This window comes from Protobothrops mucrosquamatus, unplaced genomic scaffold (assembly GCF_001527695.2).
Source record: "Protobothrops mucrosquamatus isolate PMUCROS unplaced genomic scaffold, P.Mucros_1.0 scaffold1740, whole genome shotgun sequence".
In the NCBI taxonomy this organism is placed as follows: domain Eukaryota; kingdom Metazoa; phylum Chordata; class Lepidosauria; order Squamata; family Viperidae; genus Protobothrops; species Protobothrops mucrosquamatus.
This window is the reverse complement of record NW_015387886.1, coordinates 196,926-212,958: the sequence shown is the minus strand read 5'-3', so window position 1 is coordinate 212,958 and position 16,033 is coordinate 196,926. Positions and strand designations below refer to the sequence as shown.

At 35.6% G+C, this 16,033-nt stretch overlaps 1 protein-coding gene across 1 annotated transcript in view; it reads left to right on the top strand.

The window, feature by feature from the left end:
- Nucleotides 1-16,033, top strand: part of SECISBP2 (SECIS binding protein 2) — a gene marked incomplete in the record, with an annotated part of 33,604 nt that overhangs the window by 7,000 nt on the left and 10,571 nt on the right. Inside the window, 11 exon segments of the mRNA XM_015823014.1 lie at nt 705-873; nt 1,346-1,578; nt 2,782-2,845; nt 4,818-4,975; nt 5,952-6,104; nt 6,807-6,908; nt 8,177-8,314; nt 8,458-8,596; nt 9,913-10,082; nt 11,672-11,843; nt 12,966-13,116. Of these exon segments, the coding sequence (XP_015678500.1) occupies nt 705-873; nt 1,346-1,578; nt 2,782-2,845; nt 4,818-4,975; nt 5,952-6,104; nt 6,807-6,908; nt 8,177-8,314; nt 8,458-8,596; nt 9,913-10,082; nt 11,672-11,843; nt 12,966-13,116 (1,649 nt within the window).

Below are 16,033 nucleotides of genomic sequence, written 5' to 3'. Positions count from 1 at the left end.
CCCCAGTACCTTTGAAAGGTTGCTAAATTAATGGTTGTAAGTCGAGGACTACCCGTGCATAGGGGTATCCTTGAAAAAAGCCTAGAAGCCTCAGTTAATACAAAATGCAGGAGCTGAGCGGCAAACCAATACTTGAATCTTAAAGCTGGATCTGTATTACTGCAATTGGTTATCTCAGCAGAAAGTGAAGTAGATAGTATTAACCATTTTTAAAGTTTAGAGCAGGGGTAGTCAACCTTGGCTCTTTTATGACTTGTGGACTTCAACTCCCAGAATTCCTGAGCCAGCCATGCTGGCTCAGGAATTCTGGGAATTGAAGTCCACGAGTCATAAAAGCCAAGGTTGACTACCCCTGGTTTAGAGGGATATCTAAGAAATTATCTTCCTGATATGAACATATCTGAATATTAAGATCTGCAGAAGAGACTCAACTGTGTGCCTTCTATCCGAGAGACCAATTACTAGATATAGGCAAAAGGACCTCCTTCTGCATTAATCCCAGGAGGAAATATATTCTCTTGGCTGTATCTTTTCTTTAGGTATAATCTATGTTTATTCTTGAATGTTCATTTTGTTTTACATGTTTTATTTTAATAACTGTTCAGTATTTGAATGAATGTAAATAATATAAGTGGAATAAACAAGGAAATATTTTAGGAAATTCAACTTGGAACGTATTGTTTTTTCCTTGTTATTTTGTACAGAGACGGCTGGAAAATAATGAAACCAGACTGGAGAATAAAAGGCCTAATGGAAGTGATTTTACCTGGAGATCAACAGACAATGCACCTTATATTGCTCTGCATAGCAGAAATCCTATTAAATCTGGTACACTGACTCACATGATTGAAAAAAAAGAGGCCAGAATACACAGTAAGATCACTTTTAGATAACATGTTATTAAATAATATATTTAAGGAATGTTAAAATGCAGCACTTTCTCATTCACACAGAGAAAATATTCTAAAATGTTCCCTCTGCTGAAATAAAGAGGCTCCTATAGAAATCTTTGAGGAAAAAAAAAACAGATTTTGCACGTAGCTGGAACAGGGCACAGAGGTGTGCGTCTACAAGTTTGACGCCTAAATCAAACAGGAGGGGAAATGAAGGGAAACAACCTAATTAGAACTAAGAATGCTTAGTGGGGATATAATCATTGGTTGGCTTGGCTGGCGAGAAAGATGAAAATACACTATACAGGGTGATAGAATGCAGTGGCTTGAGTCTTGAACAGAATAATTTGTTTCAGGATCTGGCCTATATATAATAACTGTTAAAAATAGTAAACTGATTATGTGTTATTGAAAAAGGTAATCATTAGTGTTTACATTTTGTTTTAAATTAGATAGGCCTATTAAAGTTATGAATGGGAAGTTCAAGCAAATTCCAAACGCTGAGCATCTTCCAGAACCTGCCTTTGAAATGACCTTGTCAGATTTCCCAAAACTCCAAGACCTAGAAAGTAACAATCTCCTGGATCTTCAAAAGCATGCATGGGGGCCAGTGGGCTCAGCAGAAGGAGATAAGCTGCCTCTGACACCTCCAGGAAAACTTGCAATTTCAAATATAACCAAAGAGGTTAGCCACTGGATAGTGTTTGAAATGTTGAACATAGAGGTGTTGATACAAAACCATTTGCTAATCAGTACAACTGCCAATTTCTATTAAGGGAACGTGAATAGAAACATATCTCATCAATAATGTCAGTTCCATGGCATGTTAGAGAAAATTTGGAACTAAATTCTTAGTTATCAAAAATGTTCCTCTAAGTCTTCCTAAAATGACATTCTGATTATTTTATACGTTATGTATAAAATATCCTCTTTGGGGGAGAGGGGAAAGCTTAGTTTGATTTATATTTATAAAGAGAAAGAGTTGGGTTGGGTTGGCAACTAAAAATGATTAAATGTTTCTTATTACCCTTTTGTATATAATAATTTTTGCATGGATTGGTTTATTCTTTTGTTCTGTAATAATTTTGTAGTTGTCTCATAGTGAGAACAATGCATTGAATGTATTAATATGGCTTACGTTCTTTGTACTATCTAGCAGGTAATAAATATTAACAAATCATACTTGCTAAATAAAAAAAATAGACAGCCAAGTATACATTGGCCATATGTGAGTTTTGATGTATGGTGGTTGTGTTAAATGGGCCTAATAAATTTAAACTTCATAGACTTTTTTCTCTCTCAAAAAGTTTTGCTAAGTTAAAGGATTGAATTTCTCCAGTTCTTTTTAATTTTTTCCGATTCTTCTATGAATTTAGCTTCATTTATTACATACAAATAGATAGGAAATTCAGAGTTATAAGTAGTAATGTCCAGTTTGCAAAATATAAATCCACCTATTCCCAAGAAATTCTGTATAAAAGACTTAAAGATTTTAAAAATGAGGATTTAAAAGCATAAGATTTTTATGCTGTCTGGCAAAAAAAAAAAGTATGTGTGTATGCATGTGTGTATGCATGTATTTATACTTTATTTCCAGTGGCTCTTGTAAATTTGTAATTGAACGTAACTAAATATGGATTTTCCATTGTACATAAATTATATACTAGATCCCGAAGAATTCCTTTAATGAAGCAAGATGTTTTCTGCAACAACTGAAGCTTTTCTGGACCAGTGTTTTTTATTTTATTATGAACCTATTATTTTATTTATTATCATGGTGAGGCTTTACTTTCTGATTGATTCCGAGTAGTGGTGCATGTGATAAATTATTTTTAAATTATGCTAAATTGTGCATATTTTCAACTAAAGGTGTCAATATTTACTATAGGTTGAAGTATGTCGGAAAAATTATTTCCCTACAAGACCCTTAAGTTCTTCATCAGATCCTGGTGGTAAGTATTATCCAGCCCAGTATAACTTGGCTTCATGTTGATGCTGTATCCTGCTACTTTAGAGTTTAAAGCATTAATTCTCATTCCAGTTCTTACTTTATAAATGCATATGCTTAAAATCCATTCAGTCTGTGGATAAAGTATCCATACATGTGATTAGTCTGTTTCAAGGTATACAATAATTATTGAAGACCTCAATTTTTCATTTAACACATAAAATACAAATCGTGATTTTATATGGGGCAACCTTGGTTCTCTCTGAGCTTGGTGGTTTTCTTGCAGACATTTCATCACCCAAACTAGATAACATCATCAGTGCTAGTAAGGAGTCAGTTTGCTCTTAGTTTATATTCTAGTGCAGTGATGGCAAACCTTTTAGAGACTGAGTGCCCAAACTGCAACCCCAAATCCACTTATGCATTGTCGAGTGCTGGGTGGGTGTGGCTCATTGGGTGGGCGTGGCCAATTGGGTGGGCGTGGCTGCAATGGTAATGGCAGACTGGGTGGGACTTTGCAAGAACTTTTTTTTTCCCGCGAGAAGTTGAAATTGACTGATTGAACCTTTTTTTTTTTGCACATGGCGGTGGAGGCCTAAAGCGAAAAGGTTTTATAAAACCCAGCTGAAGGCCTAGGACTGGGGCAATGATGCATGTGCCCACAGAGAGGGCTCTGAGTGCCGCCTCTGGCACCCGTGCCATAGGTTCGCCACCACTGTTCTAGTGGCTTTCCCTGTCAGTGTTAATCTATGCTCATCATGGTCGAAACTATGGTTAGGTCTGGGAAACTATGACCATCCTAAACGAAGCCAAGTCCAAAGACACTAGAAGCCTGACACTCTGACAAATTAGCCATTAATAGACACATAGACATAAACAATATCTACATACTATGCAAAAGCAAGCCAAAAAGCAAGCCAATATCTACATACTATACAATTAGCAAGCGAAAAAGGGAACAAAAAGACCAAAACACCTCTCCACCAGCAAGCAGCACCCAGATGAGCATAGATTAACTCCAAGATTAACATCAGACCAACAGTCAAGTAAACAATACCCCAGTCAAGGAACTGCCATACAAGCTAAGGGTAAACAGCCCAACCAAAGAATCTCAAAGACCACTCCCAATACTGACAGGGCAAGTTACTAGAATATAAACAGAGCAAATCTACTCCTTACTAGCACTGATGATGTTATCTAGTTTGGATAATGAAATATCTGCAAAAAAAACCAGCCAAGCTCAAGGAGCACCAAGGACCCCTTATTTAAACCCTGAGCTACAAATATTCTCCTTTAATCATTTCATATATAATTTTACAGTCCAGTATGTCACCAGAAGATTTGTTAAGATTTATTTGTCAGGCTGTCCTTAAATATAATACTTTTTTATGAGAGGGAATACTTCTCCAAAATAGCGCCTTTAGAAAGGGTTTCTTAGAAAGCTTGGCATAGCCCAGTGGTGGCGAACCTATGGCACGGGTGCCAGAGGCGGCACTCAGAGCCCTCTCTGTGGGCATGCGCGCCATCGCCCAAGTCCTAGGCCTTCAGCTGGGTTTTATAAAACCTTTTCGCTTTAGGCCTCCGCCGCCATGTGCAAAAAAAAAAAAAAGGTTCAATCAGTCAATTTCAACTTCTCGTGGGGAAAAAAAAGATCTTGCAAGGTTGGAATTGATTGATTGAACTTTTTAGTCCCACCTAGTCTGCCGTTACCACGGCAGCCATGCCCACCCAATGGGCCACGCCCACCCAATGGGCCACGCCCACCCAATGGGCCACGCCCAGCCAATGGGCCACGCCCAGCAAATGGGCCACACCCACCCGGCACTCGACGATGCATAAGTGGGTTTTGGGTTGCAGTTTGGGCACTCGGTCTCTAAAAGGTTTGCCATCACTGGCATAGCCTATTAAAAGTATATCTTGCTGAACTTTAGTGGTTGATACTACTTAGTTTGTATATACATTCTGTTTGTTCTCAGTTCCTCAGGTGCACTCAGACCTTTTCACTGAGCCACCCTTGTCTTGGGCCACTGTGTTTTCACAAAGTCATAAAAAAGTTGTTTCAGTTCCAGCTTCAATTCTGGCGAGCAATCATTCTGGAAATAATAAAACAGATAATGCTCCTGTGGATTACAAGGTACGAAGATTGGTTTCCAAGCTCTTTTACTGTTTTATAATTAGCCAGAACTTTTAGTGACCCTGCAGCATAAAATATTTAAAATGCATGGATTTGTAAGAGGAAGAATGATAATCGTGATAAAAATCAAACACGTTATTTCTCTAGAATATTTTTAATGGAAGTGGTATAAAAATGTTTTAAATAAATAAATGAGATTAAGTAACCCACATTTTTTTTCTTTCTTTTTCTGTGCATAATCACTACCCTGATCAACTTTCCTTAATTTCTACCACATAGCTCTTCTTCTATTTGTGCTTATTATTTATTTATATTTATTTATTTAAAATATTTATATGGCCACTCATCTTAAACCTTTCTGGGCAGCTCACCATAGCAATAAACCAATTCATAAAAAAGATCATAAAAGCAATAAAACATATATCTTCACTTCCTTATAGCATGCTATTAATCTTCCTGAGACTGTTTTCTATTATTTTAATTATAAAATGTCTTCCTCTTAATCTTGAAAAAAAAACCACCTGATTTTTATCTCTTAGTATAGATATAACATGCATTTATAATCATGCTGTGAAATTGAGCAGAGTGGCTAAAATAAGGACAGAATTATGACATAGGCCACTGGTCCATAGACCCCTGTGGGGCCAGGATGCGGTCACAAGGGGGTCCGCGAAGGCTCAAAGAAATTTATGATTTAAATGAGTTAAGTCTTAGTGGTCCGTGCCCATGGCCACAAAAGGGTTTAAAGGTTTTGTGTGGTAAAGAAAAGGTTGAGAACCACTGACAATAGGGAGTCATTTTCCTATCTTTGATTCCAGGTAGGAAAACATGTTTTCTCACTATGTGAGACTAAGAGCTTATTTGAATTGTATTTGAGGGTAGATAATTGTAACTAAAATTGTAGCCTTACCCTACAAGACAGTCTTGGCTTTATTTTAATCCTCTCCTAAGAAATTATTTACTTCTACTTATACAGCAATCAGAAACAATAGAAAATGCAAATGCTCTTGAAGAAACAGTAGATCAGAAGAAGAAGAAGAAGAAGAAGAAAAAGAAAACCAGATCATGCAGTGAAGTAGAGAAACTTCCTACCCAGAGCATTTTAGTTCAAGAACCTCCAAGAATTGAGGTGCTAAAGCTAATTATCTGACTCAACTAATTATTTATTCGTATGTTTGTGAAGGAATTATATTAAAGAATAATTTAAAGAAATAAAAAGTCATTATGATTTAAGCTCCACATAACAATCCAAAATCATATAATTTTTATTTTATATAAAATAAAAAGCCTAAATTCCAGGCTTTAGTATAAATTTCTTCCCTCAATTATTTAAAATGCCAGATCCTATTTAAAAATAAAGCTTTTATCATTTTTATTTTACTTTTTTAATGACGTGTAATAACAATAGTACATAAGTGGAGAAAATCACAATCTTCTTATAAAAGTTATATATATTCTACTACTAAGTAGAAAATAGTTTAAGTGTTAAACTGATATAATGTATAATAATTATTTTTCTTTTAAGTTTATAACTTGGATCAGTACTGTTTCCACTAAAAAGTTGTAATATCTTTACCAAATTAAGGGTTTGTTTTCCTCTCTGAATGTGAAATAAACAAACAAATAAATACAGAGACACATACACATAGTAAAAATAGAGGAATATTTGTATTTGAACTGCTCATGATTTTCTTTCATTTTTTTTGTATTGTTCTTTTTTTAATTGTAAGTCATTTAAAAATCTCAGGAGATAGGCAGTCTCTGAATTGTATGTGAAAATAAATAGTTTCCTATCCAGATCTACTCAAACAACCTATTTTTATTTATGCAGGATGTTGAAGAATTCCCAGATTTAGCAGCTGCTTTTGACAGAAAACATAAACAGGCATCTGAAAATATTACTTGTATAACACCTATTATTGAGAAGACTAATGTAAGAATTACTATTTGTCTCTGTTTTCACTTTTAAATGAGTATTCATTTTTATTTTAAGTATTTATTTTGTTTTATCATAAAAGATAAAATACAAAACAGAAAAACAAACAAAATAAAAACATATGCCCAGCACTAACAACAACAACAAAGGAAAAAAAATGGTGTACAAAAAAAGAGAAAAAGGTGATCCAAATACCAAGTAAATTTAACATTATTTTTATTTATTTTTTAATGGCTGGGATTTATTCCTCTTTCATTTCAAATTGGTCTTGAGCACTTTGCTCAAGTGGACTTCATTTACAGTATCAGTCCACTGATAAATGATATCAGTCATAATAAAGGAATTGGGAATAAAAATAAAAGGAAAATAAAATAAAAGGAAGATACTCTAACAAAAATTTCCTGCAAAAAGTTCACTGCAATCCAGTGAACAGGAAGATGATATGATACGAAGTATCAGTATCATCTTTCTTAACCAAAATTCTTGAAGACTGCAAACACACCTCATAAGGTTTCTTAGGAAATAAAACTAATAGAGCTGCAGTATTAGAAAATAACCTTGGAAAAATACCCTTGCTGGTTTATATTTTCATAAAATTTTATGAATAGGCAAGTACCCAAAGAAGGTATTTTGTGAAGCATACACATTATGGTCTCAAAATTGCTTCCTGACTCCCAATGAGTTAAAAATGGCTGCCCTACATACATTAGAAAAGCTTTGGTAATTACGTGGACCCAAAGTTGTTTGTTGATGACAACATCCCCATGCAAGCAAAACTGGATGGACAATCTTATCACATATGGCACAGAGAGATATGTGAAACTAAAGAACTGAAGCAGGAATAGATGCATGTGTGAAAGCATCCATAGAATATCACTTGATCCAAACCTATCATCATAATTTTGGAGTTAATAGCTAGAATCCTGTTAACTCATGATTTGAAGGTTGTCAGCTCGTAAGAACTTAGATCAATGGATTAAAATCTACAAGTAGTCCTTGTTTTGTAACCAGCTACTTAGTCATTAAGCGATGTGGTTACTAAATGAAACTGCAACAATGTGTATGTTCTTACTTCAGCTTTCCTTTGCTTTACAGACCTGTAAATACAAGGACTGGTTGCAAAGTTTCTTTTTCATCACCGTTGTAACTACAAATGGTCGCTAAACAAGTCAACTGCTAAACGAGGACTACTTGTAATTAGACTACTCAACTGAGAGCCATACCTTTTCACCCTTCATACCTTTTTCATTTTATTTGTTTTCCAGGTAATCACAGAGCTCTCTAGATTGGAGTCTCATGACCATTCTCCAAAGGAATTAACAATACCTATGCCAGATATATTATCAACAAGAAAAAAAGGCAAACAGGGTTCACCAGCTCCAATAGAAAAAAGGAAAATGCAGGTGAATTTATTTTTTCTGTGTTACATTAACTTGTTTGTAGGCTATATGAATATTGCTGGATAGATATGCTCACATACATTTTATTTCTTAGATAGAATTTGGAATGGGAGAAAATCTGTGGGTTTTTCTTTTACTTCCTACAGGATGCTCTTCCATCTAAGAAGAATAGAAGAAAAAGTCAGATTCCTGTGCAACTTGATTTAGGGGGTATGCTGGCAGTTTTGGAAGAAAAACAGCATGCAGAAAAATTAAACCAATCATCTAAACCTGTGGTGCTTTCAGGTATGCTTTTGATACTGTTTCTCTAAATCAGGCATGTCAAACTGCAGACCCGCAGGCCGGATGCATCATACTAAAACTGCCAGCAATGGGGGAAAAGTTGCGATACGTCACGCGATGTTGCGAGTTTGACATGCCTGCTCTAGATTATGACATTCAAATCTATCACTCTTTTTCTATTTTGTACTTCATATCTTCTAAGGTGAGCTAATTATTGAAAGAATTCAATAAAGGAATAGAATGAAAGAATTCAGATATTATTTTATTCTCTGTTACGTGAAGTCAAAGCTATCAGTTCTTTAGCTGGTGTTGGCTTTCATATGCATGGAGTTCTTCCATATAATGCTTTTTTGGGGCCAGCATTTTCTTCTTGTTTTTATTACCGGTACATTATTTCAGTATTTATGTTTTGTTTTCCTACACATTCAATAAGTTTCAATTTTTAATTTGCATCAATGCTTATTTTTGGCTGTCTTTTCTGTAATCATGCTTTTCTTCTTCAATAGTTTGTTTGACTTGAAGTAAACTTCTGCCTCCATTTTGTGGGGCAGGTATAATCTATCAAAACCACTATGGGGATGTAATGCATAGCTCATTAGCTTTAATGTTTCTCAGTCTAAACGGTTCAGTTTTATATCATAGGTAAGGCCCAAGTATAGATGGCTTTGATGATATTTCCACGATTCAAATAAATAATAAATTATGATTATGATGTGTGGATAATCTACCATTACATTAACAGTCTTAGACACTGGATGGGTATGAAAGATACAGTTGCTCTTAATCTACAAAAGTTTGTGAGAGCAGTCTGAATATATCAAGCAAGATATTACAATAAATGTGGACAAATGTAAGGTGATAATGACCACTGAATTTCAGTGAAAAGTTTCATGACTTCTTTAAATACTTGGTATAAACACCAAACTGATTTATTTGCAGTAATAAGGTAAGCATGAGCATAAATACTTGCTGGAGCAATCTGCAGTTGAGTGGATGAAGGTACGAGAGAGAGAGAGAGAGAGAGAAAGAGAACTATAGTATTTTATCATTTAAAAAAAATAGTAGTGATATAAACAACTAATTACTTTTAGTTAAAATTGGTAGGAACAGAGGCAGAAGAAATTTTCTAAAACTGCCATGTTCCCAAGAGAAGGCTGGTGTAATATATTGCTACACAAAGAAAGGAAGATGTTCTGTTACATATTCTTGAGTTTATGTGATGAGTTCACTGTTAAACCTGAATTACACTCAAAGGTAAGTAATGACTTCAGATTTAAAGCCGCCATCAGATTATATTTGCATACTTATATTTGTTTCAGTTGGTGGTGGAGTAACATTGCCCTCTAAGGAATCTGTCAGAGTAACAAAAATTTCGCAGTCAATTCAGAACAATACTCCACACAATCCCTTGGACTCTAGTTCTCCATTGGTCAAGAAAGGGAAGCAGAGAGAAGTCCCAAAGCCAAAGAAGCCAACATCCCTAAAAAAGGTACATTCATCTAACCACTCTAAGTACAGTATAGTGTAACTGTTGCTCCTTTGCCTTTACCAACATTTCTCAACCTGACAACTTGAAGATGTGTGAGCTTCAACTCCCAGATTCCCTAGACTGGCTGGACAATTCTGGCAATTGAAGTTGACACGTCTTAAAGTTGCCATCGTTGAGAAACACTGCTATAGATGCATTGGCCTTCTTTAATATTTAATACATATGAAATTCTTCAAACTGTTGCTACAAGAAACATATTAAGGACTAATACATTAATCCTTAGGGATGTGAGTGAGATAGAATTTGAGTGAATTCACTTTTAAGGTAAAATTGCTCAAAGAGTTTTTTGGGGACAGGCTGTTGAAATGATCAGGAATATAAAATGTATCGCTACCTTACTATGACACAGCAGCATAACATGTGAACTATCTTTTAATTTAACATTAAAAAGATGCCTCTTCATGTTAAGATAATGCCATAGTTTTCTCATAGGATTTCTCTTTATATTAATTTAAATGTGGCAATTAGCAACTGCCTGTCAGAGATGTGTAACAGCCCTTCTACTCCTGTAAAACTGCACCACCAGGTCTGCCTCATCCAATAGAACAGTCCAGGATGATGTCACAAATATTAGTTTTCAGCTTAGTGTTTGCTGCCACTATTTTGTTTTCCTTTTCTTAAACAGGGTTGTAGCAGTAAGGCCAAAAGGATGAAAATGTGTTCCCTTTTTTGCAATTGAAGGAATTTAAGAGCTTTTAAACTAATACCTGCTTTTCAGTCCGTGAAGACCAAGGCCTTCTGATGCATGTTACCACATTGCAATCTACATAAGACATAAACTGGCAAAAATATCTCTGTTTAAAATGGTACTGAAACTTTATTAAGAATACACAGTAGTAAAGAAAACATGGATGGGTGTTAGGTTAAAAAAAAAGTATGAACAAGGAGATGATGGGAAGGCTTAGCATAAAATGATAATGAGATGTTAGAAAAAAGACTAGCTTTGAAAGAAATTGAATGAGGCTAGCTTAGTGCCTGTTCAATATAATATAAAATACAAATACTACTCTTGCTGGACATTCATGCACCTAGAAGTCTGCATAAGTCCAATTCTTTTCTACATTTTGAAAGATTTCACTCATAACCTGAGCTTAGATTCCTCTGTTTCTTTCTTCACAGCTAGTCAGGGCTCCCAAGAAAAGTCCATAGAAGGAGAAGGGAAAAATGTCTAGCCAATTTCTCCCATGTTCTTTAGCTGCCAAGAGAGAGGTGTTGTTACTCAGGGATTTGGACAAGTGACCGCCTCTAGATTTTTGGCCAATGGTGGGTCAACATGAATAAAATCTGACCTAATGTGAATCTCTAGAAGCCTACATTACTAAAGGCATTCATTTCAACCCATCCCATTGAGCATGTGGAACAGAATTCAGTATTTGCACATATTTAAAATCTATCCACTTGCCATGCTACCTTTCATGGAATGTCATAGACAAAAAGCATCCTAAAGTAGTTAAGCGTTGCCTGCCAATATTTCAGGAACCAGTTAGCTTTATTTGGGGAGAGCCTAATGCACGTATTTTCTTTTAAAGATTATTTTAAAGGAGAGAGAACAGCGAAAACAGCAGCACATTTTGGAACAGATGGCTACACCAAATAAAACTGATGCTGTTGAGCAGAGTGCAGAATCTGTTCCTGATGAGGAGCAACATTGTAAAGCCTCCAAAGAAGTTGCAGAGTGCATCAGCAGGCAATCAGCTCCAGGTGCTTGTAGGGAATGGATTGTTTTAAAAAATGTGTTAATGAATAATTGGTGTGGCTTGTTTGTGATACAGCAGCTACTGCACATAAGCCTAGACCAGGAGTAGGCAAGCTTGGCTCTTTTATGACTTGTGGACTTCAATACCCAGAATTCCTGAACCAGCCATGCTGACTCAGGAGTTCTAGGAGTTGAAGTCCACGAGTCATGAAACAGCCAAGGTTGCCTACCCCTGGCCTAGACATTGCTTTTTTCCTACAGAGTGCACAAAAAAAATCTTGCTTAAAATTCTCATCTTCCTTTTGCGGATATAATTGTCACTTTTGAGCCTTTTGTAGATAGTTAAAAGCTGCAATGGATAAGGTTGATCTTCATTGCACCCGTGCTTATATCTTAAGTTGGCATTTAGCATTGCCAGGTTTTCTACATGCAAAAGGCACTGTTCAGTTTAAAACAGGAACAGTAAAGAATTAGCTTCTCTTATAACCTAAAAGAGCTTGAAAATGTGAAGAAGAGATATTATTTCTATTTTATGTTTTAATCTAATTTCAAATGTAACTATAACTAACACACACACATGGTATATTATATATATTTAGCATATCATATACATTTAATGTACATGTATGCATCACTTATTCTTCAGACCATTCTCAAGCAATATAAAAAGTTTTAACAATAAATTAAATATAACATAAAATGCAATGAGAACATAGAATAAAGAAAAATAAGAAAATTTTAGTAATGGTGTTTGGAATATTACATAGTGATCGTTCAGTCTTGCTTTCAGGCAAATGGATCAAGCTCTCTCCTTGATATTAATTTTAACTCATTAGTTATAAATATGAAACATAATGCCTTTGAAGGATGGTGATGTGACTATTTTAAATGTTAACTATTTGCTTTGCATACAAAGATTGCTTAAACTTTAAACAGAAATATGTAAAATGTCGTGTTCCATGGCTACCCTTTCTGTAATCTCTCCTCCTTATGTGGCCTGTCACTTTTCATGCCAGATTAACTTTAATACTTCCTTAATAAATTTAAACTGACCCAAATTAATCAGTAATATTTCTAAGGCTTCTGAACAAAATAACCATTTGTGTATACAACTTCCTTTTACTTAGAAGTTGTAAAAGAAGTTGCAGTAATTCTGACTGAGAGTAATTCAGAAGTGGACTTGAGATGTACAGAATTCAGTGGCTCCGTGCAAAACTCCACTGCTCCATCAGAGTTGAAATCCAGCTTTCCCAAAATCCATAGCCGAAGATTTAGAGAGTGAGTACATTGATATCAGTCATTCAAACCTTGCTTCTGTTATCGGCCTGGGAGTTCTGTGAAGTGAGATGCCTGATGGTAATTCTGGCACAAAGCTACAATCTGAATAGATTCCTTACAAGGCCTGTTCAAGAGTTCAACTGAATATGTAAAAACTTCCACACTGGATAGAGAATGAAGATATCATTTCTTACTCTCCCCAACTTGTGCAACGTGAATGTCTGAAGGGAAGCTCTATTCATACTGATCTGAAATATTAGTACAGCTTCCCACGCAGTGCAAGCTTATGTTTTTTCACTCATGTTCAAACAAGTAACTTTGATTTGAGATTTCCAACTGAACTTCTGAAGATCAGAAAGGGATGGAGCTGCCTCTGTGGCCCTGTTCCAAATCCAATTTGACTTCCTCCATACATTCAGCTGCATGCTGGATTAGTAAAATTCTGCAATGAACCTTAATTATAAGCAAATTACATGTTAGGATGGAATGATGGATTTGCGCTTTTGGATAAGTTTGACCATTGGAAATGTTTAGTTCACAGGAGAAGAAATTGACATTTTTAAACTATCTTACCTTTACATGTACTGTTTGGTTCAGATGATGTTAGTTAGGTGTCAATTTGACTCAGCCCCTGGTATCAGTAGGGACAAATACCTTCCATCTTGACTTGTTCCAGATAATAATCCATAGCTTTTCCAATGACATTTCAGTGATATTGTCTACTTTATTCAATGTTGCCAAATGTAGAGATTTTTTTTCTCCCCCCCTAGTCCATCATACCACTTGTCCAAAGTATTCTATGCTGATCATAGATTCAAGGGATACATTAGAATTTATGTAGTCCAAAGCTGTTTGGTTCTTCTTGCAATCCACAACATTCTTAAAATTGTCTCCAAATCTATAATCCTCATTCTTTCCCTCTTCCTTAATGTCCAGCATGAATTGCTCTACGTTTCTGCTGAAGAAACCATTGCTTATATCTTTATCCTTCATGATGTTAGTTTGCTGTTGCCATCCTGCTAGGGTTAATCTACTCTTTTTTTCTGTAGTATACTGTCCATCTTTATTCTTGACCCCAAATTCCAAAATTATCTACCACCTTCAGTTCTTTCAGCTTTCCATTGTATGTTCACAATGTATATAGATTGATACGACTTTTGCTTTCTTATTATTTAGTATAAACCCATATTTTTCACTTCTCATTTTTATTTCAATGTTGTTTTGAGTCCAGAATAAGCCATCACATTCTGTTATTCTGCCATTCTGTTTGTAAATAAGATTTGAGTACAGTTAATCCCCCAGGTACGAACGTTCATTTAGTGAGTTTTCACAAAAATGAATTTATTCAGAAAGGGTACTTCTTCTTCTTCTTGTGCCATATCCGTTATCGGACGTTGGCAATCATGTTGGCGATCCTGTTTTTATCAGCAGCCGCACGAAAAAGTGTTGCTGAGTTTTGTCCAAACCAGTCCCTTAGATTTTGAAGCCATGATGTTCTTCTTCTGCCTGGACCTCATTTGCCTTCAATCTTTCCCTGGAGGATTAAATGGAGTATGCCGTATTTTTCTGGGTGTCGCATCACATGTCCGAAATATTCTAATTCTCCTTTTTTAATTGTTTTGATGATTTCCCTTGGCTTTCCCAGGCGGCTTATCACCTCCTCATTTCTGATCTTGTCAGCCCAGCTTATACGTAAAAGCCGCCTGTAAATCCACATTTCAAATGCTTCTAGTCTCTTCAGGTGGCCTTCTGTCAGAGACCAACTCTCTACTCCATAGAGCAGGATAGAAAAAAATATAGCATCTGACAAGCCTGATTTTCAGTCTTAGGCTTATGTCGTGAAGAAAGGGTACTTACATTAGAAATTCAAAACTGCAACCAAAAAGAGGCCTCTGTAGCCATGTGACTTGGATTCAGTCACTGCTGCTGTGGTGGCCATTTTTAACTCTGTGATTTGCTTGAGCCAGTTACGAATGCTATTTCCTAAAGCTGGAAGGGTGTGTGGTTTTTTGTTTTGTTTTTTTGTCCCTGGTCACATGGCCAAACAAGACCTGATGACTTTTGCAGCCCGTGCCAATTAGTGTATATTACTATAATTTTTAGGTTTTAAATTTAAATTGCCTCCAGAAGTTGTGGATGTCCCATCACTGGAAGCTTTTAAGAAGAGACTGGATAGGCGTTTATCAGAAATACTCTCTTGTGAGAGCAGTGGGTTAGACTAGATGACATTATTGAACTATCTAATCCTTTCCTGTTTGATGTTGAAAGTCTGTGTTGAGTTATCATAAATCTTTCTTATTGCCAGAGGCTTTCGCTTTCATCCTTTGTCTTTTTCCAGCTATCAGGATGCTTGATCTGCAGGTCATTTGAATAATTTCTTTGAAATGTTTGAATTTTACAGAGTCTCTTATCTCTTCTCATCTCTCTTCAGGTTCTCTTTCACATAAGTGTATTGCATTTGTTCCCTTAACTGAGCTTAAATTCTGAATGTACTTCTCCCAGTAAAACTTTTCTTTAGCATTTATTTAACTTTTAAGGTTTAACTTGTATATTTGACATCAATAATTCATGATCTGTTCCCCAATCTTCACCTGGAAGTGAATCCTCACCCGGTTGAACAAATTATTACCTTTTTGATCATCTGTTTCCTATGATAAAGGAGAGCTTATTCTGATCTTGCACTTTCAGTGATGTCCATTTTGCTTATGTTGCCGTATGAATATTGCATAGCATATTGCTTTACTATCCCAAATGTTGAATGTCAGAAATCTAACTACATCGGTGTATAGCTGTGTGTACATAAGGAAAATTTTAAATGAGGACAGTTTGCCCTTTATTTTGTATGTATATTTTTCCCACATGTTTCCCTTAAGGCGTTTTTATTCAGTGTGTTTGTACTTTATTTCATGGTATAGAA